The sequence below is a fragment of the Halichoerus grypus genome, chromosome 1 (genome assembly GCF_964656455.1).
Source record: "Halichoerus grypus chromosome 1, mHalGry1.hap1.1, whole genome shotgun sequence".
Taxonomy (NCBI): domain Eukaryota; kingdom Metazoa; phylum Chordata; class Mammalia; order Carnivora; family Phocidae; genus Halichoerus; species Halichoerus grypus.
In genome coordinates, this window is record NC_135712.1 from 215,925,739 (window position 1) to 215,949,270 (window position 23,532).

Consider the following 23,532-nt stretch of genomic DNA (forward strand, 5'->3'; position numbering starts at 1 on the left):
TGAACTTCTGTCCGCGCCATCATGGCCGATGCCTTCCTGTTCCCCGTGTGCCCTCTGGCCCATGGCGCTAGGTGTGTGTGTGTTCCGGGGGCTCGATTTCACCCTGTTCTGTAGTCTCAGGGCATGCGCTTGCCATTCCCAATAATGCTGCAGGATTCCTTCTTGTCAGCATCCCATAATTTGCCTAATTGTTTCCCTACTGTTGGGCTTTTGGGGTGATTCCAGTTTTCTGCCACTATAAATAGCATCGCTGTGTTTCCCCCCTTCACGGATTAGGCCGGGGGTGTCCTTCTGAATCAGAATTCCTGGGTCTGAAGGAGTCCCGGGTAGGGCTGCAGAGGACAGGGCTGTCCCGCAGGGGACGTGCTCCTGCCACGCCCCCTTCAGGGTGGCCCGTGTGGATGACTGGGATGCCAGCGCTCCCTGGAGGGCCCGTGGGACCAGATATGCTCAGAAGCTGGCGTGGAGGGGCCCACTGGGGCCGCGATGTGGACCTGAGGTGAGGGAGGCGCCTCTCGGAGCCCGGAGGACTTTGGCCCGGAGCCTCCTCGGCCGTCAGAACTCGGCAGAGCGCTCTCCATGGTGCTCCCTGAGGCTGGGCCACCCCTCCGGGTGTGAGCTGAGCCCGTCCCCGCAGGCCTCCAGCTGCGAGGGCACCCCCGGCCAGGCCAACCGGGTCCAGCCCATGCTGACACTGGATTGTGCACGGCCTGTCTGTGTGGCCAGGACGCCCCATACTGCTCCCCTCCCCTCCATCCTGGCTGGGCTGAACCAGGCTCGGGAGGAGGAGACCTGCCCCCAGGACTCCCACTGTCACTAAGGATGGCCTGATTTAGCAAATAAAAATGCAGGCATTTAATGAAACTTAAGTTTCACATAAACACAAATGATATTTTAGAGGCACCTGGGTGGTTCAGTCGGTTAAACGTCTGCCTTTGGCTCAGGTCGTGATCCCAGGGTCCTGGGATCGAGCCCCGCTTCAGGCTCCCTGCTCTGCAGGAAGTCTGCTTCTCCCTCCCCCACTCCCCCTGCTTGTGTTCCCTCTCTCGCTGTCTCTCTCTCTGTCAAATAAATAAATGAAATCTTTCTAAAAAAATAAAAAAAAATAGGGCGCCTGGGTGGCTCAGTTGGTTAAGCGACTGCCTTTAGCTCAGGTCATGATCCTGGAGTCCTGGGATCGAGTCCCGCATCCGGCTCCCTGCTCAGCGGGGGGTCTGCTTCTCCCTCTGACTCTCCCCCTCTCATGCTCTCTCTCTCTCAAATAAATAAATCTTAAAAAAAATAAAAAAATAAAAAAACCCACAAATGATATTTTAGTGTGTGTGTCCCATGCAATTCATGCACTAAAAATTGTTTGCTGTATTTTTTTTTTAAGATCTTATTTATTTATTGAGAGAGAGAGTGCGAAGGGCAGAGGGGGAGGGAGAGAGAGAATCTCCAGCAGACGCCCTGCTGAGCATGGATCCTGACACAGGGCTCGATCCCAGGACCCCGAAATCATGACCTAAGCCGAAATCAAGTCGGCCGCTTAACTCACTGAGCCAGCCAGGCGCCCCTAAAAATTGTTTGCTGTTTATCAGAAATTCCAGTTTCATTAGAAACCCTGTATTTTATCTGGCTGCCCTGTTCTATCTGCTGCCCTAGCAAAAGTGTTATCTTCCTACATCGGCTTATAGGTCCCAGGGCATGTGTCTCCCCAGGAGAAGCCTGCTTCTCTGTCTCCGCCTGGAAAATCCCCAGGCAGGCTTGCATTGGCTGGTCGGGGTCAGGCGCCCATCTCTAGATCAATCCCGTCCCAGGGGCCTGCCCTCAAAAGGCAGAGACACACCTCTGTGTATGTGGAAAATCCCGAGGAAGGCTCTGATTGGCCGGGTGGTGGCACCCCTTGGAGTAGGACTGGGGCGGCCTTGATTGGCAGCCTGGCAGAGCCCCGCACTGGGGGAGGAGATGGGGGTGCGGGCGCTGGGTAGACAGAAGCACAGTGACCTCCCACCATCTGGCTTCCCGGGTGAGGTCTGCGGTCCTGGCAGACCCGGGGCTCTGGGCAGAGCAGGAAAGGTGGGGTGAGTGCGACCGCCCCCACAGTGGCCTCGCCAGCCTGGAAGCCCCCTCGAGGCTGGCTCTGCCTGCTGGGTGCCCAGAGTGCCCACGGTGCCAGGCTTATACTAGTGCATGAGCTATCCTGGGAGGGCCTGTGGCCCTGGGAAGCTTACGCTCCTCTCTCGCGTTGGAGTTCTCTCCTTTCCTTTTTAAAGATTTTATTTTTAAGTCATCTGCATACCCGACATGGGGCTTGAAGCTACAACCCTGAGACCAAGAGTCTCAGGCTCCACGGACTGAGCCGGCCGGGCGCCCCTGGGTTCCTCTTCTTGCATGGGGCTGGAGAGGAGAATTGACACCAGACCAGGGCCCTGGGCTGACCTCACCCTGCTCCCCTGGAGTGGGGGCCTTCTGGAGGCTTCCACAGTTACTGCCCATAAGTGACATGCCACCAAGCCTTCATGCCAGGAGGGCCCTGTGTTGCTCTCCCCGCTGTTCTCATATCGTTATTTGGCAGCCTGTGCCAACACTGGGACAGCAGGTGGGACCCCTTCACTGCGCGTCTCTCCCTCTCCTCTCTCCGCTCCGGTGCTCTGGGGCCCGACAGCCCTGCAGGGTCGGGGTGGGGGGCGCGCAGTGATGGGAAGTCAGGGCCGGAGACCCCAGACACAGGGCCAGAGAAGGGCACCTGGTCTCTCCAGCCACCTGGGCTGGTTCCAGCCCTCCGTTGGCGAGTCCTGCGGGGAGGGAGGGGGCTGTGGCTGGGGACGTGCTTCTGGCGGCCTTACGGAGGAGCGGGACTTTGGTGGACCAGCGGGAGGGCTGCTCTTCCCCCTGCCAGAGCCAGCTAGGACGGGTGGGGGCGGTGACTGCGGCCACCAGGCCCCTCCCCAGCGGTGGCCTCCCTGACGTGTTCCCACATGGCCATGGTGTGGGTTAGGGGAAGAGACCCCACTCGGCAGGCCTGTGCATCAGGGTGGGACAAGCCTGTCGTGCGGGGGGCGCGAGTGTCCACCGTCCCACACCCCCAAGCTGGTGCTGTCAAAGCCCAGTGCAGGGCCCCCCAAGCCCCCGCTGACCTCAGGCTCACCCCTCCAGCCCCCGTTGATGTTTCTCAAAGCGGGCTCCCCAGAACCCCTGCCTGTGCTGCACTCTTGGGCCAAGCCGGCTTGGCCTGAGGGAGTTCTGAGCAGGCCAGGCTGTCATCCCCCTGGGAGGGGCTGGTCCGTGGTGCTGGGAGCCCCTCTGAGAAGTCCTCTTGGCCACACGGACCTCCCTTGGGCCTGGACCAGGAGGTGCCCCAGTCCCACCGTCTACTTTCTGGAAGTGGGGGGGTGGGTCGGGGGGAGCTCCAGGCAGGGTCCCCGGCCCTCCAGCACACCTGGGTCCTGTGTGGAATGCGGGTTCCCAGGTCAGACCCTTGGGTGGGCCAGCAGTCTGGGTTCCCCAGGCCCTCCAGAGATGCTGGGGGCGCTCCTGGTCTGGAGGTGGGTCATGGCCGCCCCCCCGTCCCGCCTGCCCGCAGATGGGTGTATGGTGGCACCTGAGCCTCTCGGCAAGCCCGGCCCTGGCCCGAGCCCTTCACATGTACGGATGGGTTCTTCCACCTTCACTGTGGTCCCCTCGGTGGGCTCTCCTGTGCCGATGGGCAGACTGAGGCACGGAGCTGTGCAGTCGCTCCCAGGCCACCCGGCTGGGAGACCACAGAGTGCAGTTTGTACCCCGGCAGCGGCCGCAGAGGCCTCACTCCTCCTCGCTGCCCGCGCCCCGCCCCGCTGTGCGCCCCTGACCCTCTCGCTCTGTTTCAGAACGCCGTGCTGCACTACCCATGGTGGAGTACCTTCTCGCCCACGCCGTACCCAGCCTTCTCCAGTGAAAGCCAGTAAGTCCGTCTGGCCTCCGGGGTCTGAGCCCGCCCGGTGGCCACGGTGCCCTCCAGGGCTCTCAAGGTTCTGCAGTCATTGCAGGAACAAAAGTAGAGCTTGCAGCCCGCAGAGGGCTTCAGCATGCTGCTCAGGGGGTTGTGGGCCGGGCCCTGGCCACAGGGAGGCAGCTGAGACTGACCAGCTGTGGTCCATCTGAGAGAGAGCCCGCCAGGGAAAGGGCAAAGGGCTCTGTGGGTGCCCTCCGGGTGGGGGGTGAGAACTCTGAGGGCACTTTCCTGCAGAGGGCAACAGCAAGCAGGGTTTTGAAGAGTAAGTAGGAGCCTGCTGGGGGGGTGGGGGTGGAGCAGGCCAAGAGCCAGGCCAAGGAATGGCCTGCGGAGGGGGCACGGCAGCGCATGGTGTCTGCAGGGCAGTTGTGGGAGGCGGGCACGCGGGCCTCTCCACTGAGCTGGGTTTCCTGGATGCCGGAGCTCATCCTCAGGTGGCTGGCTCGCACTCCTGTCCTGACGGCCGCCCTCTCCCCGGTCTCCCTGCAGCCAGTTCATGAGCTCCACCTCCTTCATTGCCAGCCAGCCCTGCACGGACACCAGCTACGGACCCTCCACCACCACCCCTAGCTTCCTGCCAAAGACGGGCGACTTTCCTCAGGTAGGGACCTTGAGCCACGGTCACCCTTCCATCCCCACGTGGGCCAGGGGGCCCCTGCCTCTCACTGGCAGCCTTGGCCAGGCTCCCAGGGAGCCGTGGCTTGTACCTGGGAAGAGCTGATGCCCCCTTGGCCCCCACCCGGCCCGAGAGCTCCCAGATCGCAGCCTTGCCCGCGCGGGTCTGTCACGGCAGCTTCCCCCTCAGCTTGCGAGCTGGGCAGGAGGCCGCATCCCCGTCAGCTTGCCGCTCCCGCCCCAGGCCCGGGTTGCGGGGCAGCATCTTGGAGTGCCGGGTTCACTCTACCCACACTGTAGCGCCTTCCTCTCCTGGGCACAGGCCCCCGTGCTTGCTCTGTCTGGGCGCTTTAGCATGTCAGCGAGGGTCCGCCGTGTTCCCCGTGCCCCTGGCCAGAGCCATGTTCCGTCGGGTACAAACCCCGTCGTTGGCGTTTATGTCCCCAAACAGCGGCCGTTTGAAGAGTGTAACCCACCCAAACCAAAGAAAGAGATACGTGCGGTTTCATTTTGGGGAGGAATCGGGTGGACCCTCTCCGGCAAGTGTCTGATGGCACGCATCTCACGGCAGGCCCGGAAAACCAGGCGCCCCAAAGAGATGGTTTGTGGGAAGGAGCCCGGGTGGGACCTGAGGCTGGGGCCGGCAGCAGCCTAGCAGCGCTGTTTCCCTCAGAAACGTGCAGTCCTTGGCGCCAGTGGTTCCGCCGCGGCTGGGCTACCCCAGCACACAGTCTGGGAACTATCCAGCTTGGACGGCCCCAGGGGCTCGGGGGCTTGTGGGGCCTGCCGGGTGGCGGTCCGGGAGGATGCGGCTCAGACCCACCAGCCAGAATCCGCTGGACCCAGGCAAGGTCAGTTCAGACCGGCTCCCTCCTCAGGGAGCCCGGCCAGTGTCCATGCAGCGCCGGGCAGGGGCCTGGAAACAAGTCTACCAAGAACAGGACCTTCTTTGGAAACAGGGTCTTTGCAGGTCACTTAATTAAAGCTGGGGATGAAGTGATCGTGGAGCAGGATGGCCCTAAACCCAGCGGGTCCTTGTAAGAGACGGAGGACACAGAGGGGAAAGCCCAGGACAGCAGCGGCAGAGAGGGATGCCGGGAGCCGTGAGGGGCAGGAAGGGCCTTCCCCTGCAGCCTGCTGGGGAGCGCAGCCCGAGATGCCTTCACCTGGCATGTCTGCCCGCAGGACCACGGGAGCATGCGTATCTGTGGTTCAAGCCCTCCCTCTCCATCTTGGACCCTGTGGTGGCCCCCCAGGAAGCGGCTTGGCTGGGCCTGGAGGACATGGGAGCTCAGCGGGCTCAGCTGGCCCCCAGTTCTCCCAGGGGGAGTTGTCAGTGGGAGAGGGATGGGAGGTCCCTCCAGCCTTTCTGGGCGTGCTGGGGTTCCCCCGCCAGCTGCCGACGCACAAGGACACGCTGCTCACTCTGGTTTGGCACCTGCTGTCGCCCGGCCTGGGGAGCACCTGGTCTCCATGACAGGGTGTGTGGCCGATGGTCCACGGCCCGAGAGCCTCCCTGAGCCTGCCGTGCCGGCTCTGAGCTCCGATCGAGTTCCTCTGCACGGGTCCCAGACACAGCTCCATGTCCAGACTCGGCATCTTCTGATGCCGTCTCCCCCTGGGGCGTCACCTGCTCTCCAGGCAAGGAAGCTGAGGCTCGTGGGCGCGGAAGCCCCAGCCCCCGGGGGCCGCCCACCCGTCCCCACTCCCCTGGCTCTCTTTCCTGCATTCGGCTTGTGCTGCCCAGAACCAGCACGGTTCCTTCAACCCACCCTTGGGGCCGCGGCGTCCATGTCTCACTGCGTGTGGGGGCAACTGCCGGTTTTTGCTCCATGGTCGAGCTCGGCCGCGTCCAGCCCACAGACATTTACTGAGCTCCTGCCGAACACGGCAGCGGCCTACTCTGCTGGGGGGCGACTTGGACCCAGATCTTTCTTCTAAAGCAGCGGAACCTTCTTCAAACAAAATCTCACCCCGGTGCTAAGTGTGGGATTAGACAGACGTGAGACCAGAGTTCAGTTCCGGGTGAAGGGTCTTGAGGCCCCGTTAGCCGCCTCCACCTCCCTCGTGACCCCCGGGCCTGCGGGCCACGCCAGGAAGGGGGCCAGACCAAGCTGGGCCTCAGCCGGTGGACCCACCACACACACACCCTCTGCTCCTGATTGACCAAATGACATCACCACCATGACCAGCAAAGTGATAGCCTCGAATACATCCCCGTCCTGGTCCTGGGACCTGGGACGTGTCCCCTCACGTGGCAGAGGGGACCTTGTCAGGGCCCCCGAGGAGGGGGTGACCCTGGGTTCCCAGGGGGCCCGGCGTCCTCACGAGGCCCTCACGAGGGGGAGGCAAAGGGTGGGGTCCCAGAGATGGGCAGACCCCAGGCTGCTGGCGGTGAGGATGGGGGGGGCCGCGGGCCAGGAAGAGGCCAGAGCTGGGTCTCCCGGGGTCCTGGAGGAACGTAGCTCTCCGTTTTGGACTTCTGCTTTCCAGGACCATAAGGTAATAAACATGTGCTGTTTTAAGCTGTGAGGTTTGTGATAGCTTATTATGGTGGCAAGAGGAGACCGATGCACCATGTGAAGCCCCCATGTGGCCCGTGGCACATTCTAGAAATGTTCCCCACTGTGCTATAAATCAGAAGGCACTGGGGCTGGGCTGTAGCCAGGAGTGGCCATAAACCTACAGGCCTTAATATACCTCTTGCTGACTAAACCTGTGCCCTGAGTTTCCTGGCAGCCAAAGCAAAAAGACAAAGGAGATGAGTGGTGTGACTCTTTTTGCCTGCAAAAGAAGGCTTCTCTCCAGTTTCCTTTGGGGCACAGAGCAGTTCCTTGGGGTCAGCATCCCTCCCCCATCTCTCCCGGGAGGGCATCTGGACTCGGTTCCCAGGCCTGTGCCTGGTCTTGGCTCCAGCTTTGCTGTCTGAGGGACTTTTTTCCTCATGTTGTGACTAGGGCTGAGTCACTAAACACTAGGGGGACTGGGTCCCTCCCTCGGTTCCCCCACAGGAGCCAACCCAGACCCGGGACCACTGGTGGCAGGTAGACCATGCCTCTGTATGGGGTCCCCAGGTTTTTTTGTTTTTTGTTTTTTGTTTATGTTTTAATTTTAATTTTATTTTTAACTAAACTCTACGCCCAAAGTGGGGCTTGAACTCACGACCCTGAGATCAAGTCACATGCTCTACTAACGAGCCAGCGGGGCGCCCTGGGGTTCCTGTTTTATAGCTACCCGGGTGGGGCCTACATCCTGTGGGACGCTGCTCTCAGGAATGCAGGTCACAGCTAATCCTCACTCTGAGGCCGCTCTGCCCCCCGGGTGGTCCTGGTGGTCACACCTGGACCCCACTGCAGCGGCCCAGAACCCAGGGACCCAGTTCCAGGGTGCAAGGGCACAGGCACCAAGGGGCTATCTAAAAACTTCAGGCCTGATACTCTTTTCTGTATGTGTGAATTTGTGACGAAATGAGTTTTGCGGTCCTTCAGGTCTATAGGGAGGTTGCAAAAACAGTACCAGCTCTCCTCAAACACTGTCAGTCACTGACCCGGTTTCCTGGCACGTTGTCGTCTGATAGAGCCGTGGTCCATCACCATGATGCAGTCAGTAACCCTGGCACAACACTCGTGGGCAGACCAGAGTGCCCGGGCTGGGGCACGGAGGCCCCTGTAGGGAGCTGCCCCGGAGCACAACACTCACGGGCAGAGCAGAGTGCCCGTGGGCACGGAGGTCCCTGTAGGGAGCTGCCCCCAGAGCAGACTGGCCTGGGGCCCTCGCGCTTCCAAGGGCTTCTGTGTTCCTGGCAGGAGTCCCACAGGTGGGACGCTGCATCCTCATCGGGCGTCCCCTGCATGCCTGCACCCCCCCCCACCGTGCTGACCTTGAGCCCTGGTTGGGGTGGCAGCGCCGGGTCCCTCCCCCGTCCACGGTCAGGTTGCTGCTACGTTCCCCTCTCCCCCGGGGAGGGGTGCGTCGAGGCTGTCCAGGACCCTGGTCCCTTGTGGTGGGGACGGGGATAGATTTCCTCATGCACTGGGGGATGTGGCCTGCAGTGACCATCACCACGTGTCTGTTTAGCAGACATTGCTGTCCCTGCCCCTCTGTTGATCAGCTGGAGGTCTTCCTCAGGGAGAGCCGGCCCTCCCCTTACTCGGTCATTTGTCTGTGACACGATGGGCCAGTCAGGTGCTGCGCTGATCACTACTTCTGCGTAGGCCGCTGGGAGTGCCCATCTCTCTGTACCCCCCTCATGGCCATCAGGGATGGCCCAGGCTCAGTCCGTGGAGACCCCGCCTCAGCCATCACCCCCCCTGCTTCCCCAGGGAAGGGCCTCTCTGACTGCTTGGCTTGGAGCCCCTCAGGCCCTACGGCTCTCCTTGGTGCCCCAGCACTCGAGGGGCCCCTGTGGGGTCTCCCACCCCCAGGTGTGAGGGCATGGCTTTTCTTTCATTCCTTGCTTTTGATTTAAGATGTGATTTGCATATCACACAATTCAGTGACTTTTAGCAAATTCGGAGGGCTGTGCAACTATCACCTCTGTGTAATCCCAGAACATTCCATCAACCCCAAAAGGAAACCCCGTCCCCATCAGCTGTCACCCCCCAGCCCCCTGCCCCCGAGAGCCCCCTTTCCGTCCGCGGATGAGCCTGTTCTGGACGTGTCACCCACATGGACTCACACCCCGTGTGGCCTTCTGTGTCTGGTTCCCTCCCTGAGCGTCGTGGGCTCGGGGTCCATCCCCAGGGCCATGCGTGTGGGCGCCTGGCTCCTGTTCGCGGCCGCAGGACGCTCCCGTGTGTGGGGGACACGCTGTGTGTATCTTCTCTTCAGCTGATGGGCATCTGGGTGGTTCCCACAATGGGATTTTGGTGATTGCGAATCGTGCTGCTGTGAACATCCATCAATAGGCTTTTGTGTGGACCTGTGTTCCAGGTTCGCTGAATCTGATTGGGGGGGATATTTGGGGACATGTTGAGGTCAAGGCTGGGGGTGAAGGACTCAGCATTGCAGACTACCCCTCCCAAGGCCTCGTGCCTCCAGGCCCTCCCCTGCATTCTCCCCACCCTGGTATCTCTGGGGTCCTGGTTGTGGGCGTGGCCACTCTGCCCTCCCTCGCTGCTGCCCGGCACATATGTTCCCTGGGAGTGGGTGCTGCCCTGACCCCTCCCCCCCAAATCCACCTGGACCCTGAACATCCTGGCCAGACTCTGGGAGAGGGCCCCCTCATGCAGTCAGTGGGCAGGCATCCGCCCTGAGAGTCCCTCCAGGCATCTCGGGTGGGTCCTGCATCCACCCAGCGAGGACACTTTCCGTCTGCCGGCCTGGGGCTTCTGGGAAGCCAGGATGAGGTCACAGCTCAGAAAAGTGCTTTGCAAACTCTCAGCAGCTCTCCACGGAGGGGCGGGCAGCACCAACTGCTCTGCAAATGGATTGCAGCGGGGATCAGAGGTCCGGGCACACCCCCCCCAGGCCCCCGGTAGTTACTGGCACTGGCAGGCAGAGCGAGCAAGATGTTTCTTCTCTGAGGAAGCCCCCCAGTTCACACTGAGCCGCAGCCGAGAGCCCACCCCCAGCTCCGTGCTCTATGCTGAGCGCCACGGCCAAGGAATGCCCGCTCTGTGGTCTGTCCTGAGGGCCACAGGCCAGTGGGAGCGGGAGCATGAGTGTCTCCAGAGGGTCACTGCACAGAAGCTGGGACACCCAGGAGCCAGGGGGCGAGGAAGTCGGGGGGAGCTGGGAAGCCAGGTGCTTGGAGAGTGGCCCCTGCAGAAAGCCCTGGGTCGGGATCCAGCCCTCCCCAACTGCAACACCACACGGTGCTCAGGATCAGTCGTCCCCACAGCAGTAGGCTAACAGAGCCGTTTCTTAGGGGGCCGTGTGAGCTGGGGCAGCCCCCACAAAGCACCACAAACAGGGTGACGTAGAACCACAGAACATGCCCTCACGGTGCCGGGGCCAGGCGCCCTAGATCCAAGTGTGGCGGGGCCGCGCGCCCTCCGCAGGCTCCAGGGCACGGTCCCTCCTGCCTCTCCCGGCTCCCGAGGCTCCGGGCGTCCCTCGGCGTGCGGCCGCATCGCCCCAGTGCCTGCCTCGGTGGCACGTGGCTGTGTCCCCATGCGTCTGGGCCCAGACTTCCCTCTTCCGAGGACAGCAGTCGCTGCAGCACGGCCTCCCCCCTCCTGTATGGCCTCACCTGACCTGACTGTACCTGCAAAGGTCCTGAATCCAAGAAAGGTCCCATTCACAGGTCCCGGGGGGCAGGACTTGAGCGTGTCTCTTTGGGGTACATAATTCACCCCTCAATGGGAACATCCCAGCAGTGGGGTGTGCCTGAGGGGACCCTGCAGTACCCAGCCACCCTCTGCCCTGTGCCTACCCCCACCTCACCATAAGTGGGTGACCCAAAGACCACCTGTGCACAGGCTTGCTGTGAGGGCCTGCGGGGCGGGGGGGAGGCAAGGAGGGGAAAGCCCAAGAACAGACTGGGGGTTCTTGGGAAACACAGGGCAGCCGGGCCATGCCCACCCCTCTGCACCCTGCCTGGCCACAGGACAGAGGGTCAGCCCTGGGCCACACAGCCCTACAGCTCCGAGGCAGCCAGACGGGGATGGGGCCAGTCATGTCCTTGGTGGCGGCCCTGCTCATGCTTGTGCCTGGGTCCCTAAGTTTGACTCCCACCGGGACCTCTGCCCGGGTCCCACTCAGCCCGTCCACCTCCATCCAGGCACACAGCCAACCCACCGCCTGTGGCCACCAGGGGGGCAGGGCGGCCAGGTGCCCAGCGGGTGCTGGCTTCCCTGTCTCCTCAAGGCCACCCTTGACGCTGAGATTTGGGGGACAGATTGTCAAAGGTCAGGAACTGTGTGCTGCAAACCTGACAGACTTTATGGCAATTTAATCTAATCGTGAGAACTCGGGTGTGTACTTTGTGCACCTTTCTAGTTTTCTTCCTAGTGATTGTTTTAAACTGAATCAAAATCCACATGTCTTGAAATCCACGCTTTGGGGGCACCTGGCTGGCTCAGTCAGGAGAGCATGTGACTATTGATATCGGGGTCTTGAGTTCGAGCCCCATGTTGGGTGTAGAGACTATTTACAAAACAAGATGAGTGAATAAAAACTGTTATAAAAAATAAAATCCACCTTTTTAAGGTAAATTCACAGGGTTGTGCAACCACCACCTCTATCCAGTTCCAGAACATTCCATCACCTTCAAGGGAAACCCCGTCCCCATCTGCCGTCACCCCACCCCCAGCCCCTGGGCCCCCACGAGCCCCCCTCCCGTCCGCGGATGAGCCTGTTCTGGACGTGTCACCCACGTGGACTCACACCCCGCGTGGCCTTCCGTGTCTGGTTCCTTCCCTGAGCGTCGTGGGCTCGGGGTCCGTCCCCGGGGCCACGCATGAGGGCGCCTGGCTCCTGTCCGCGGCCAAGGGACGCTCCCACGTGTGGGTGGGCCACATCCACCTGCGCACGGACACTGGGGTTGTCGCCACCTTTTGGCTGCCGTGAGTGGGGCCGCTGTGGACGTGCACTTGTGGGTTTGGTGTGACGTGCGTTTTCGTGTCTCGGCCGCGTACCCAGCCGTGGAATTGCAGGGTCGTCCGGTGACTCCGTGTGCAACTTTTCGAGGAACTGCGTGACTGTCCCCGCCGGCGTGGCGGATGGTTCTGAGGTCTCCACGTCCTCGCCGGCACTTGTCATTGGTGTTGGAATCGGGCCGTCCTGGTGTCTCCAGGCTCTGGTTTGCATTTCCCCGCTGCCCGACGGTGCTGGGCGTCCTCCGGCTCACTGCAGCTGGTGCTTCCCCTTTTCCACGAGTGCCGGGGACAGGCGGGGGGCTGCGCTGCCTGCAGGCCCTGAGGTGCACACGGGACAGGAACGCCACCGCGGCCTTATTGCATCGGACCCTGTGATCCCTCACTGTCCCTGACAAGGCACACGGCCCCGGGGGTCCTACCCAGCCAGAGCCCCGCAGGTGTCCCTGACCCCGAGCACATGCAGGGAGCCTGGCCTAGCCACGCAGCTGTTGTTTCCCATGGGACAGGACACCACGGGGTACTCGTGCAAGGTCTCTGACCTCACAGGGTGCTGGAGGGCTTTGCATTCCCCTGCCGACCAGCCCTGCTGCCCTCTGTGCGGGGCTGAGGTGCAGGGGCAGGCAGGGAGAGGAAAGAAGGGGGGTTTCAGGGACAGCCACACGTCTTGGCAAGGTTCCAGCAGAAGGAGCAGGGAGGGGGCTCAGGTTCCTGCAGGGCGGCACCCCAGCTGGGGCCACAGCATGACAGAGGCCCTGGGGGAGCTCAGAAAGGCCCTGAGACAGGCTCTAGGGCGGTTGGGGGCAGCTGGTGAAGGCCCCCGGTGCACGCCAGGGGGCTGCGTGGAGGGGCCTGAGGGGCGGGCCGGGCCTTCCTTTGCCCCCGCGGCACGGGGGCTTGTGGCTCTCACTCTCTGGGCTCCCCAGGAGCAGCACTGGCAGGTCCCCGCCAGGCCCAGCTGGTCAGAACCCCGGTCTGGGGAAACCGAGGCGAGGGCCGGTGCGCGCCGGCGGGTGGGGGCCCAGCGCCGTGGAGAGGTCTGTGGCTAGATGACGCCCAGTACAGGAATTCTCGCTCTGCCAGTAATCGCCCTGACTTCCCAGGCAGCCATCATTTCCTGAAAGTCAGCCGCCTTAGGGGAAGTAGGCGCTGGCGGTGACTAAACCAACATGCAAATGCAGCCGGGCTGAGAGCGGCCCTCGCGGCCGCGGTCATGAGGGAGCCGCCTGCCGCCGCCGTCCAGGGGACCCGCCGCGGCCGCGCCATGTCCCAGCTGCAGTTCTGGCTGCACTTCGCAGCCCTCAACAAGGTAACCCTCCGCGCCGCTCGCTCCCGCCCGCCCGGCAGCCGGCCCCTGCCGCGGGAGCTCCCAGCCAGCCAGGGCCGCGGGGACCGGGGCGCGCAGCACGGCCCCGGGAGCGCCCCTCACGGCGGCAGCGCCTTCCCCTCTGCGCCCCGCTGCCCCTGCTGGCTGCCCTGAGGGCGGCCGGCCCCCCGCGGCTCAGCGGCCGGGCCCTGACAGTCTCCGGGGTGGCGGGGGCAGAGCTGGAGGAGTGCGGGTGGCCAGGTAGGAATGGCCCCCGTCCTTCCGTCCCTCCTCGGACTCCCCAGGGATCCAGGAAGGCATCCAGCCCCTAGCCAGGGCTAGCAGGACAGAACCTGTCTCCAGAGGGCGTTTCTGGGGTCCGAGCGGTGCTGAGCAGCTGCAGCTCCCCCAAGGGAGACCCAGAATGTGGTCTGGAGTGAGGGCCATGCTGTCCCGTCCCCCTGGTCTGTGGCTGGAGTCGAGGGCACTGTTTGGCAGCTCTACCAGATCCCGCCAGGTCTTCACCTGGCCCAGGGAACCCCAAAATGCTGAGAGGCAGTATCCACAGCAGGCGACCCTGTGACCTCCGTGGTCCCCCGCAACTGTCAGGGTGACCACCCCACTCTCTCCCCACTGAGGGGCTGCGGCTGATGGAGTAGGGTGGGGGCCTGGGGTCTGAGGAGGGGTGTCCATGGAGGGTGATTTTGAGTTTGGGTCATCTTGGAGATCTGCTGGTGGCTGCTGGGCATCAGGTCCTGACCCGGTGGATGGTGAGTAGCCCACCTGGGAGGGGTCAGCTCTCACCCCATCCTGACACCCACGCCGTATCGGGAGTGGGGCTGGGAGGGACCCCTGGTGACCGCGTGAGGCCCTGCCTCCCTTTGACCCAAGAATCTGGTGGAGGCGGCATCCCCAGCGTGGGTAGGACCCTCCCACTTTTTAAATACCTTTGATTTTGGAGCAGTTCTGTGTGCCGAGTTACCACGCGGCGCAGAGTCCCCCCCGGGCCCCATGCCCAGGCCCTCCGTCCCCCCGTCACATCAGCGTGGTGCTTTTGTCAGTGCTGACGAGCAGACGCTGCCACCTCGTTGCTCACCAGAGACCCTCGCTCTGTCCCGGGACCCCATCCCGACACCACGGGATTTCGGCTGTCACTCTGCTTCAGCCCCTCCAGGCTGGTCCCCTGGGTCCCCTGTTCTTGTGTGGATGCCCTGGGCGGTCGGAGGAGAGCTGGCCGGGGGTCCCGCAGGACGTCCCCAGACTGCGTTCGTCCCATCAGGGGTCCCCACTGCCCACGCGGCTCCTCCCTGCGGACGCTGGCCCTTGTCCTGGCTGGGGCCACACCGTCCGTCCTCGGGGGAAGGGGTCACTGTGTGCAGCCCCCACGGGGGGGGCCCGAGCACCCACCTTTTGCCAGGTGCCATTCCTCTTCTTCGGCCCTGGTCAGGGCTCCTCCCCACCTTCCTACCCTGCTGCTTGTGAGTGCTTCATCTTCAGGAAGCAGACCCACCCCTCAGGGCCTCTTGGGGCTGCCAGCTTGACGGGCTCAGGGGCTCTTGTCATTCTGACCAGGCTTGCGTGGTGCCCTCTGGGAAGGCCACGCCCAGATGTGATTCCAGAGGGATTTTAGCAAAGTCAGCTGGCCACCCGTACCCAGACCCCACCCCAGGCAGCCCGCAGGGGTCCATGCTCCTGTTGCCTCGCAGGGACCGAGTGGCCAGCTTCCGTGGCCCAGCCTTCCCAGCTCTGACACCAGCTGCCCCAGAATGGTGAGCGGGCCTCATGGTCCGCAGGGCCAGAGCCCCCACTGCCCCCTGAGCGCCTCCCCCGTCCCGTAGATCGCTGCTCTGACCTTTGGAGCTGCTGGGCTCTCACATGAGGGTGCTGGGCATCCCAAGGAGTGTCGAGGTGCGCCTTTCCCCGCCCTGGGGTTGGTGTTTCCCTCCTGCCTCTGTCCCCGTGCTGTGGACTTACAAACCTTCCCAGGCCACTGCCTGCCTGAGCCGGTCCTGCCAGCCAGAATCTGCCTCCTCGCCCGGACTTGCCCAGGCTGTCGGGTCCTGCCGGGGTCTGCTCCCGTGGGTCCAGGCTGGGTGCGGCCTGGGGCCAGGAGCGAGTGGTGCCCCTCTGGCTTCCCTTATGCTGTCAGCCACCAGGGTACTTGCGGGTGGCAGGAAGCATCCAGTCAAGGCACCCAGCCTCACACCAGCTGACTTGGCCAAGGGTGGTCTTTCCTGCACAGACCCTGAGTCCCAGCCTGGCTGTGGGACCAACCCCATGCAGTAGAGAGACTCCTGCATCCAGCCACCCTCAGGGAGGCCTGGCCCCATCCCTGCCCACACCTTCCGAGGGGCACTGCACAGCAGGCCCGAACCTGCCTCATCCTGGGGCTGTGTGCGCTCTGGTGTCCTAGCAGACCCTCAGGAAGCTGGGTGGTATCACCTGGGGACCCCCACCACTGTCACCACCACCAAGAGCAGGGATCTGATTCTAGCACGATTAACGGGAGGGGAGCCCTCATGGGTGGAGTGGGGCAGCCCCAGCGCTGGCCAAGACCGGCGGCCTGTTCTCAGTGACCTGGGGGCCGCAGGGATGCTGCCCTCCACCCCCAGAAGCCAGCTTACCTGTGGTCTTGGGGCCTGAGCCAGGTGCCTCAGGGCGGGCTCCAGGCCCATGTGTCTCCCTCTTACCCAGAGTCCGAGACGCCCCCCCCCCCCCCCCCCGGCCAGCCCTGCCTACTTCACCCTCCCCCAGTGGTTAGTGCGCTGGCATCTCAGCCCAGCTGGCTCCAGCCCTCCGATGGCCCTGGCAGGCTGAGATGTATAAAGGGTGCCAGGGCCTGGGGACTCCTGGAGGGCAGCTCTCCGTTGCTCCTACAAGTGGCCTCATCCAGCCCCACCAGCCCCCAGCTCTGCTCATGAAATGCCCCCACTGAATGTCCTGAGTCAGCGTGACCGGGCCCTCTGCCGTGGAGGTTGGCCTGGAGGGGCCTCATCTGGGTCTGTGGGGGCTCCCTCCCCATGAGGAGTTGGCTGAGGGCTGCTGTGCCCCTCACCCCCTGATCTGGGCCCGCAGGGGCTCAGGGAATTGGAAGGGGCTGCCCCCTCCCCAGCTTCAGGCACTCAGGGTCCCTGTCTGTGAGGTGGACACCTACTGCCCTCTCCTGGTGGTCGGTGGCATGGACACCACAACTCAGCCTGGCAGTATGTGGGGGTCTTGGGCTGGGGGCGCACTCCCTGCTGGTCCAGGAGCCCTCAGGGCTGGTCTACGAGTGTCCCCGGTGTCCGGTGCAAGCCGGGTACACACAGGTGCTCAGTGTCTGTGACCCAGGGGTGGGGGGAGGGCAGCATGGGACCATCCCTGGCATTTAAATTCTTTAAATTTACGTTTCTAAACAGTGTGTAACGGCACACTCCCCCCTTCAAGGTGTGGGGCTCTCCATGTCCTGACATCCATGCACTGGGGTCACATGCTCCCAGTGTCACCTAATTCCCAAACATTCTGTCTCCCCAAAGGCAGCCCCATCCCCATCAGCCGTCACTCCCCAGCCCCCAGGCCCCCACGAGCCCCCTTCCCGTCCGTGGATGAGCCTGTTCTGGACATGTCACCCACGTGGACTCACAGCCCGCGTGGCCTTCTGTGTCTGGCTCCCTCCCTGAGCGTCGTGGGCTCGGGGTCCGTTCCCAGGGCAGCGTGCGTGGGCGCCTGGCTCCTGCTGGTGGCGGGAGTGTCAATCATGTGCCTAGGCCCCCCAGACACACCGGCTGCCTCTCATTCTGCCCGTCTTCCAGGATTCTGTGTACCTCGACGACCTCTCCAACGCCTCCATCTTCTCCTCGTCCGTGGACTCCCTCTCAGACATCGCGGACACGCCTGACTTCCTGCCGGCCGACAGCCTCAGCCAGGTGCCCACCATCTGGGATGTGAGCACTGGCCCCTCCGCCCACGACAAGGTCAGCTCACCCTGAGGCTTCTGCTTGGGCAGCTGTCCCAGGGCCCCAGCCCCAGGCTAGGGGCAGATCCAAGCTGTCTGAACAGGGGGTGGGGGAGGAAGCTCTGGTACTGGGCCCCTCACCACTCCTCCTGCCAGAGGTCCTGTCACAGTCAGGCAGCGCTCTCACGGTCTCGGTGGCTCGGTCTCCGCGCCTTGCTCTGCTGGGGAGACGAGCAAAAAGCAGCTTCCAGCACTGGTTCTCGCTCTGGTGATCCTGGGCAATGTCTGGAGGCATTGCGGGGGGAGGGGGTGGGCTGCTCCTGGCTTTGAGTAGGTGGGAGCCCGGGAGCCCAGAGTGCTGCGCTGGCCTCTGTGAAGCTCCTCGTGCAGGACCCTGATGGGGGAGTGTGGGTGACATGAGGCCAGACGGGAGGGGTCCCCAGGTGTGCCAGGCCCAGACTGTAGCTCATTCCCAGGACCGGGCAGCAGGCACATCGGTGAGGGAGACGGGGCCGAATGCCAGGCTTGGGGAGCCCCCGCCCCATCCAGGCCCCGTCCAGGGCTCTCCGCCGGAAGAGAAGCCCCTAGCTTTTGGGAGCCAGAACCCTGGTTCGAGGGTCTGAAAGGCGCCTTGGAGACATGCGTCTAAGAGAGAGCAGCCTCTTCCATCCAGAGCTGGGTGCACCCACGGAGCCCTGCCTGGTGGCATATGCTAGTGCACACGATGCCTGCCCAGCCACCTTGAGGTTCCTCGGCACCTTTCGGCCCCTCTGAGGCGGGGTAGAATAGACGGGTCTGGAAGGCCTGGGGCCCAGCGTGGGGCCGGCAGAAGGACAGGAAGTGCCCAGGGCAGCCTGGTGCGGTCCCTGTGTTTTATAGCCATGGTGGGCAGCCCAGGCCCCCTTCCCGTGTCTGGGCTGAAGAGCCTCTGACCAGCCCCCAGCTCCTTGGTGGAGAACGTGAGGCAGAGGCCGCATGAAGTGGACAGCAGGAGGGTGGCTGAAACCCAGCGCCCACAGCCTGCTGCTCGCCAGCCCACCGGGAGCCCTGACTCAGCCTTCCAGGAACCCAGGCCCGAGGCCGTTTGTTTTTGTTAATTAAAAAATAGGAGACAGGGAATTGAGTATGGGTTTCTGGCTCCTGGTGCCTCGCTTTCATCTCATTTTCCTTTTCAAAAAAAACTTTGGCATGTTCTTAACCTTTGGAAACAGTGGGAGTCATGAAAATCAAGTGGGTTATCACACGACCAAATGCCTTGGGGACCCTTGTTATCCCCCACGACAGTAGAGGACACCCGAGCTCCGTGTGTGCTCAGGAATAAGCACCTGGCACTCACAGTCACAGGCCTTGGGATGGTGGGGTCCGAGAGGAGACGGGGTCTAGAAGGGATTTCTTCATTTCTGTTTTGTTTTTCACATTTGGGGTTTCTAGGATGGCCACACTACTTTTGTGACTTTTGTTTTAAGAAGAAGATTTTATTTTAAGATTTTTATTTTGTTTTAATTGGAGTTGTACAGATCTGGTCGGGACCCTGTGTGTCCTTCCTGTGTGTCCTGGGGCAGAGCAGTCACCCCACCCGGTCTCAGTGTGATCACTCCCTGAGGGAGGGTAGGTGGAGGGCCAGGTGTGACATGGTCCTCGAGGGTTTGGGTCTCCTGTCCTGGACCATCTGTGGGCTCTGGATGCCACATGAGTTCTGATGCCAGGTGGGCCTCATGCCCCCATGGCTGATGGACTCCCCCCAGGGCACTGGCTTTGTCCACCAGGTTCTTGGTCCCCTGGGACCAGACTCAGGTGATCAATCTCCCCAGGGCACAACTATGATCTGGGACGTGGGACATGTCCTTACTACATTTATCTGCGTGATGGGGGTTGTAGCTTGTTGCTCAAAAGAGTCAGCGGCCGGGCAGCAGGAAGGAGGCAGGCAGCTGGCCGTGGGCTGGGGGGGCATGAGGATAGTGTGAGAACCCCACTGGAGGCCAGGCTAGGGGGGCCCACGGGGGCGCTTCCTCCCCACATCTTGCCTGCAGGCTCATGTCCACTCTCCCCTCTAGCTGCTCCTGCCCAGTGGGCCATGGACAGGCCTTGAGGACCCCGTGTCCTCCCTTTCCAGCACCCCACTTCTTGTCAGCTACCAGGTAAGCTGGACCCCCTCCTCAGTCCTGCCTGCCTCTTGTAGGGACTAGGACACTCAGAGGCACCTGTTTATAGAAGCAGGGTCTGCCCGTTTTATAGATGGGGAAGCAGGCCCTGGGGAGGCACTGCATTGGGGGTCAGGTGGGCCACTCCCCACTCCTGTTCACTGGGCTGGCTGGCCCTTGGGGGAAGGCTGGCCGTGCGGGGCAGGACAGGGCCATCCAGCCCTGACTACACTCCGGCACTGACCTTCAGTCTCAGAGTCAGCCTGAGGAGGAAGATGAGGCAGAGGAGGATGAGGGGGAGGAGCTGGGCCACACAGAGACCTACGCTGACTACGTGCCGTCCAAATGTGAGTGCCCTGCGCGAGCCCCTAGCAAGCCGCTGCCAGGCCTGCACAGCGCCAGCGGGCTCCAGCCATAGCCGGGCGGGGGTGGGGCTTGCTGGCTGGGTCCCGGGATTCCGGAGCGGCAAAGCTGGCTTGGCAGCTGTGGGCTGGCCCTGGGGGCAGTTCTGTAATCCCCACTTGGCACAGAACCGAGATGCCACAGAGGGTACCACGGAAAGTAAGCCCACCCTCTTCCCTGAGCAGGATTTTATGGATCTGCCCCCCATTCCTTTGTACAAAGCACTGATGGGCCCCCTACCCTGGACCCTGCTCTGCCCCTCTGCCTTCTGGAAGCTTTCTCCAGCCCATCCTAGACCCTGGCCACACCCCTGACGTGCCCCTGGCCATGCCTCTCCAGCTAAGATCGGGAAGCAGCATCCGGACCGCGTGGTGGAGACCAGCACGCTGTCCAGCGTCCCACCGCCAGACATCACCTACGCCCTTGCCCTGCCTGCTTCCGACAGCGGGACCCTGTCCGCCCTGCAGCTCGAGGCCATCACCTATGCTTGCCAGGTGACCTGGGGACTCCCATCCAGCCCACATCCTGCGTGGGGTGCCCTCAAGGCCCCGGGGAGGGGCAGCCTGCCAGGTCCTGACCACCCTCCCTTGGCCCACAGCAACACGAGGTCCTGCTCCCCAGCGGGCAGCGGGCCGGCTTCCTCATTGGTGATGGCGCCGGCGTGGGCAAGGGGCGGACGGTGGCCGGCATCATCCTAGAGAATTACCTGCGGGGCCGGAAGAAGTCCCTGTGGTGAGTGTGCTCTCCCCACCCCACCCAGGCGGGCAAGGAGGGGAGGGGGCGCTGTGGCACCCACCAGCCCGCACCCCCAGGTTCAGCGTCTCCAACGATCTCAAGTATGACGCAGAGCGCGACTTGCGGGACATCGACGCCCCGGGCATCGCGGTGCACGCGCTGAGCAAGGTGGGTGGGGTCGCCCCCTCCTCGGGTGGGGTCCCGGAGCACGGCCGGCCGCGCCCCCACACTCTCCCCTCTCCTCCAGATCAAGTACGGCGACAACACTACCTCAGAGGGCGTCCTCTTCGCAACCTACTCCGCCCTGATCGGGGAGAGCCAGGCCGGCGGGCAGCACCGCACGCGCATCCGCCAGATCTTGGAGTGGTGCGGGGAGGCCTTCGACGGAGTCGTATCCTGGCTCCGCTGTGGGGCTGGAGGGGGCTGGAGGGGGCGGGGGTGATCGGGGCAAGGAGGAGGGGGGTGGGGACTGGAGGGGGGCTCTAACGGAGGGAGGGGCGGGGCCGACAGGAGGGCGGGAAAGCGAGAGGGTGGGGTCTGGAAGGGGGCAGGGGGAGTGGGGTCGAAAGGAGGGGCCGAGTCCTGGAATCCCGGGACCTCCCCCCAGAAGCTGGAGGAATTCCCGGCAGGAGGCTCGCCCTCACTGACCGCTGTTGTCCTCTTGCGGTCAGGCTCGGCTTCCCGGCTCCAGCAAGCTGGACCCCTGACCACAGGCGTGGGGGCGGTATTTGTTGTGACAGCGTGGGGAGGGGCCCCCAAGGGCGGGAAGGTGCCTGTGGCTGTAGGCCTGGGGCAGAGAGCGCCTCCTCCCCCTCCTCTCCCTCCCCCGCTCCCCCTCCACTTGTCCGGGGCTCACTGGGGGTGGGCAGGCCAGGCTGGGGCAGCTAGGGGACAGCTGGGCCAAAGGCCGTGCTGCTGGGGCTGCTGGGGCTGGGGGGGGGGGCTCTACGGACTGCTTGGTCCGTATTGGAATCCGTATGGGCTCCAGGCCCTTCCCGACAGAAAGTCCCAGGATTGGAGGGGTTTCTAGTTTCCCTGGCAGCATAGAGAAGGTCCGAGCACAAGCGGGACAGCCCAGTGTGGGTCGTGTGCTGCTGCGTGTTTGTCACACATGTCAGGCCCAGCAGCGCCCTGCAAGCAGACCCCCTGTCTCCCCCAGTGAGGCGCCCGGTGGGGGTCCACAGTGTGTCCTGGAGTCTCCTGCACTGGTGTTCATTGAGGGTCCTCTGGCCTTCAGACAGCAGGGCACCCTGCCCCTTGGTGTGCATGGCCGTCTCCGCACTGCCGCTGGTGCTCTGGGGCAGGGCCTGGCCCTCACTGAAGGGGCCATCGTCCTGTGCACTGTCCCCAGAGGTGGGCCCCTGTGTACCTGGGCACGTCACTTTTCTCCACCCTGCCTGAGGCCGGGCATGTTTGCTCATCAGCTTGTCATGCCAGCCTGCCCCGTCTCAGGGACATGCCGGTGGTTTCCAGCCTCCCTGCTCTAAACAGCCCTGAGTGATCCGGCCCGGCCTGCATGCCCCATCACCCCTTCTCGCTTTCCTTGGGCCCGTTCCCAGAACTGGGGTGACTGGCCCCCAGGCCACCCGGCACTTTCTGAAAATCCTGCTCGCTCCTGGTCCAGTCACAGATCAGAAGGACGTTGGCCCTCTGTGTCCTTTCAGTTCATGTGGGCAAGTTCCCAGGTGTCCTGTGGCCAGACCCTTGCTGTCCTCCAGAACAGCGCCCACGTGCCAGAGAAGGGACCGGAGGCCACTGGCACGGCCTGGAGCAAACGACAGCTTGCAGAACACCCCCACGGCAGCGCTCTGCCCGAGGGCTGTGCTTGCCTCCACATTCCTGCTTCTTGGTCTTGTGCTCACAGACCCCCCGTGAACCTGACCCGTCCACCACCTGCACGCGAGCACACGTGTGTGTAACCACGCCCCTGGCTGATCCGTACACTTGCCTGCACCCCGCTTCCTGCGCTTCTCTCTCCGTGCGGTAGCCTGTTTGCTCCGGATCTTCAGTGTGCGTGGGGAGTGACGCAGAGACCCCAGCACCTCTCACTCAGAGACCCCGCTCCTCTGTGCTCACTGGTGTGCGCTCCCTAATGTCTTCACCAAGCCGTCGCCCGTCAGTGTCCGTCAGCAGTGGGGGGCGGGGGGCCACAGGCTGTTTCCCACTTGCCCTGATGGGGGCCAGGCACCAAGCTGAGTTCCCCCTGGGGCGTCAGGCCAGGGCCTGTGGGGCTGCCTGCCTTCTGGAACATTCCTTAACCCCTACCCACTTGAGATCGTGTTTGACGAGTGCCACAAAGCCAAGAACGCCAGCTCCACGAAGATGGGCAAGGCCGTCCTGGACCTGCAGAACAAGCTGCCCCTGGCCAGAGTGGTCTACGCCAGCGCCACAGGTGGGAACGCGGGGGGCGGCCTCCGCATCTGGCCCTCAGCTCTCTTCTGGGGCTGCGTCCCAGGCCCTGAGCTTGCTGGGGTAGAGGTGCTGACAGCAGCTCCCCACCCCAGGTGCCTCCGAGCCCCGGAACATGATCTACATGAGCCGCCTGGGCATCTGGGGCGACGGTACACCCTTCCGAACCTTCGAGGAGTTTCTGCACGCCATCGAGAAGAGGTGGGTGCCCTTCCCTGCCCAAGACGGGCTGGCAAGGGACCCACAGAGGGCACTGCTCCTCACACACTGGGGCCTGGCTCCACATCCTGGCCCGCACTCGTCCAGCAACCAGAGGGATCTCATCTTTCTCTGCCTAGTGCTTCCCATCACTCTAGGGGAAGGAGCCCCTCCCTGCTTTTCCTGCCCCCCCCCCCCCCCCCCGCCGCCGGCTCAGGCAGATCAGAGCACAGGGCCTTTGCATGTGCTCCCTCCACTCCCTCTGCACTTGGCCCTTCCTC

General features: G+C 63.3%; 1 protein-coding gene across 4 annotated transcripts in view; it reads left to right on the forward strand.

Moving 5' to 3' along the window:
• The window catches only part of SBNO2 (strawberry notch homolog 2), a 47,991-nt gene that overhangs the window by 14,206 nt on the left and 10,253 nt on the right, over window positions 1-23,532 (forward strand). For 3 of the 4 annotated variants that reach the window (XM_078058474.1, XM_036100799.2, XM_036100800.2), the window contains exons 3-13: window positions 3,849-3,922; window positions 4,463-4,574; window positions 17,224-17,385; window positions 19,421-19,504; window positions 19,758-19,854; window positions 20,249-20,403; window positions 20,508-20,641; window positions 20,722-20,812; window positions 20,892-21,035; window positions 22,919-23,036; window positions 23,149-23,254. In XM_078058474.1, coding sequence (XP_077914600.1) covers window positions 3,849-3,922; window positions 4,463-4,574; window positions 17,224-17,385; window positions 19,421-19,504; window positions 19,758-19,854; window positions 20,249-20,403; window positions 20,508-20,641; window positions 20,722-20,812; window positions 20,892-21,035; window positions 22,919-23,036; window positions 23,149-23,254 — 1,277 coding nt within the window. Of the gene's footprint in view, window positions 1-3,848; window positions 3,923-4,462; window positions 4,575-13,274; window positions 13,436-17,223; window positions 17,386-19,420; window positions 19,505-19,757; window positions 19,855-20,248; window positions 20,404-20,507; window positions 20,642-20,721; window positions 20,813-20,891; window positions 21,036-22,918; window positions 23,037-23,148; window positions 23,255-23,532 lie in introns of those variants that run through there. The other variant, XM_036100801.2, reaches the window with a different exon arrangement.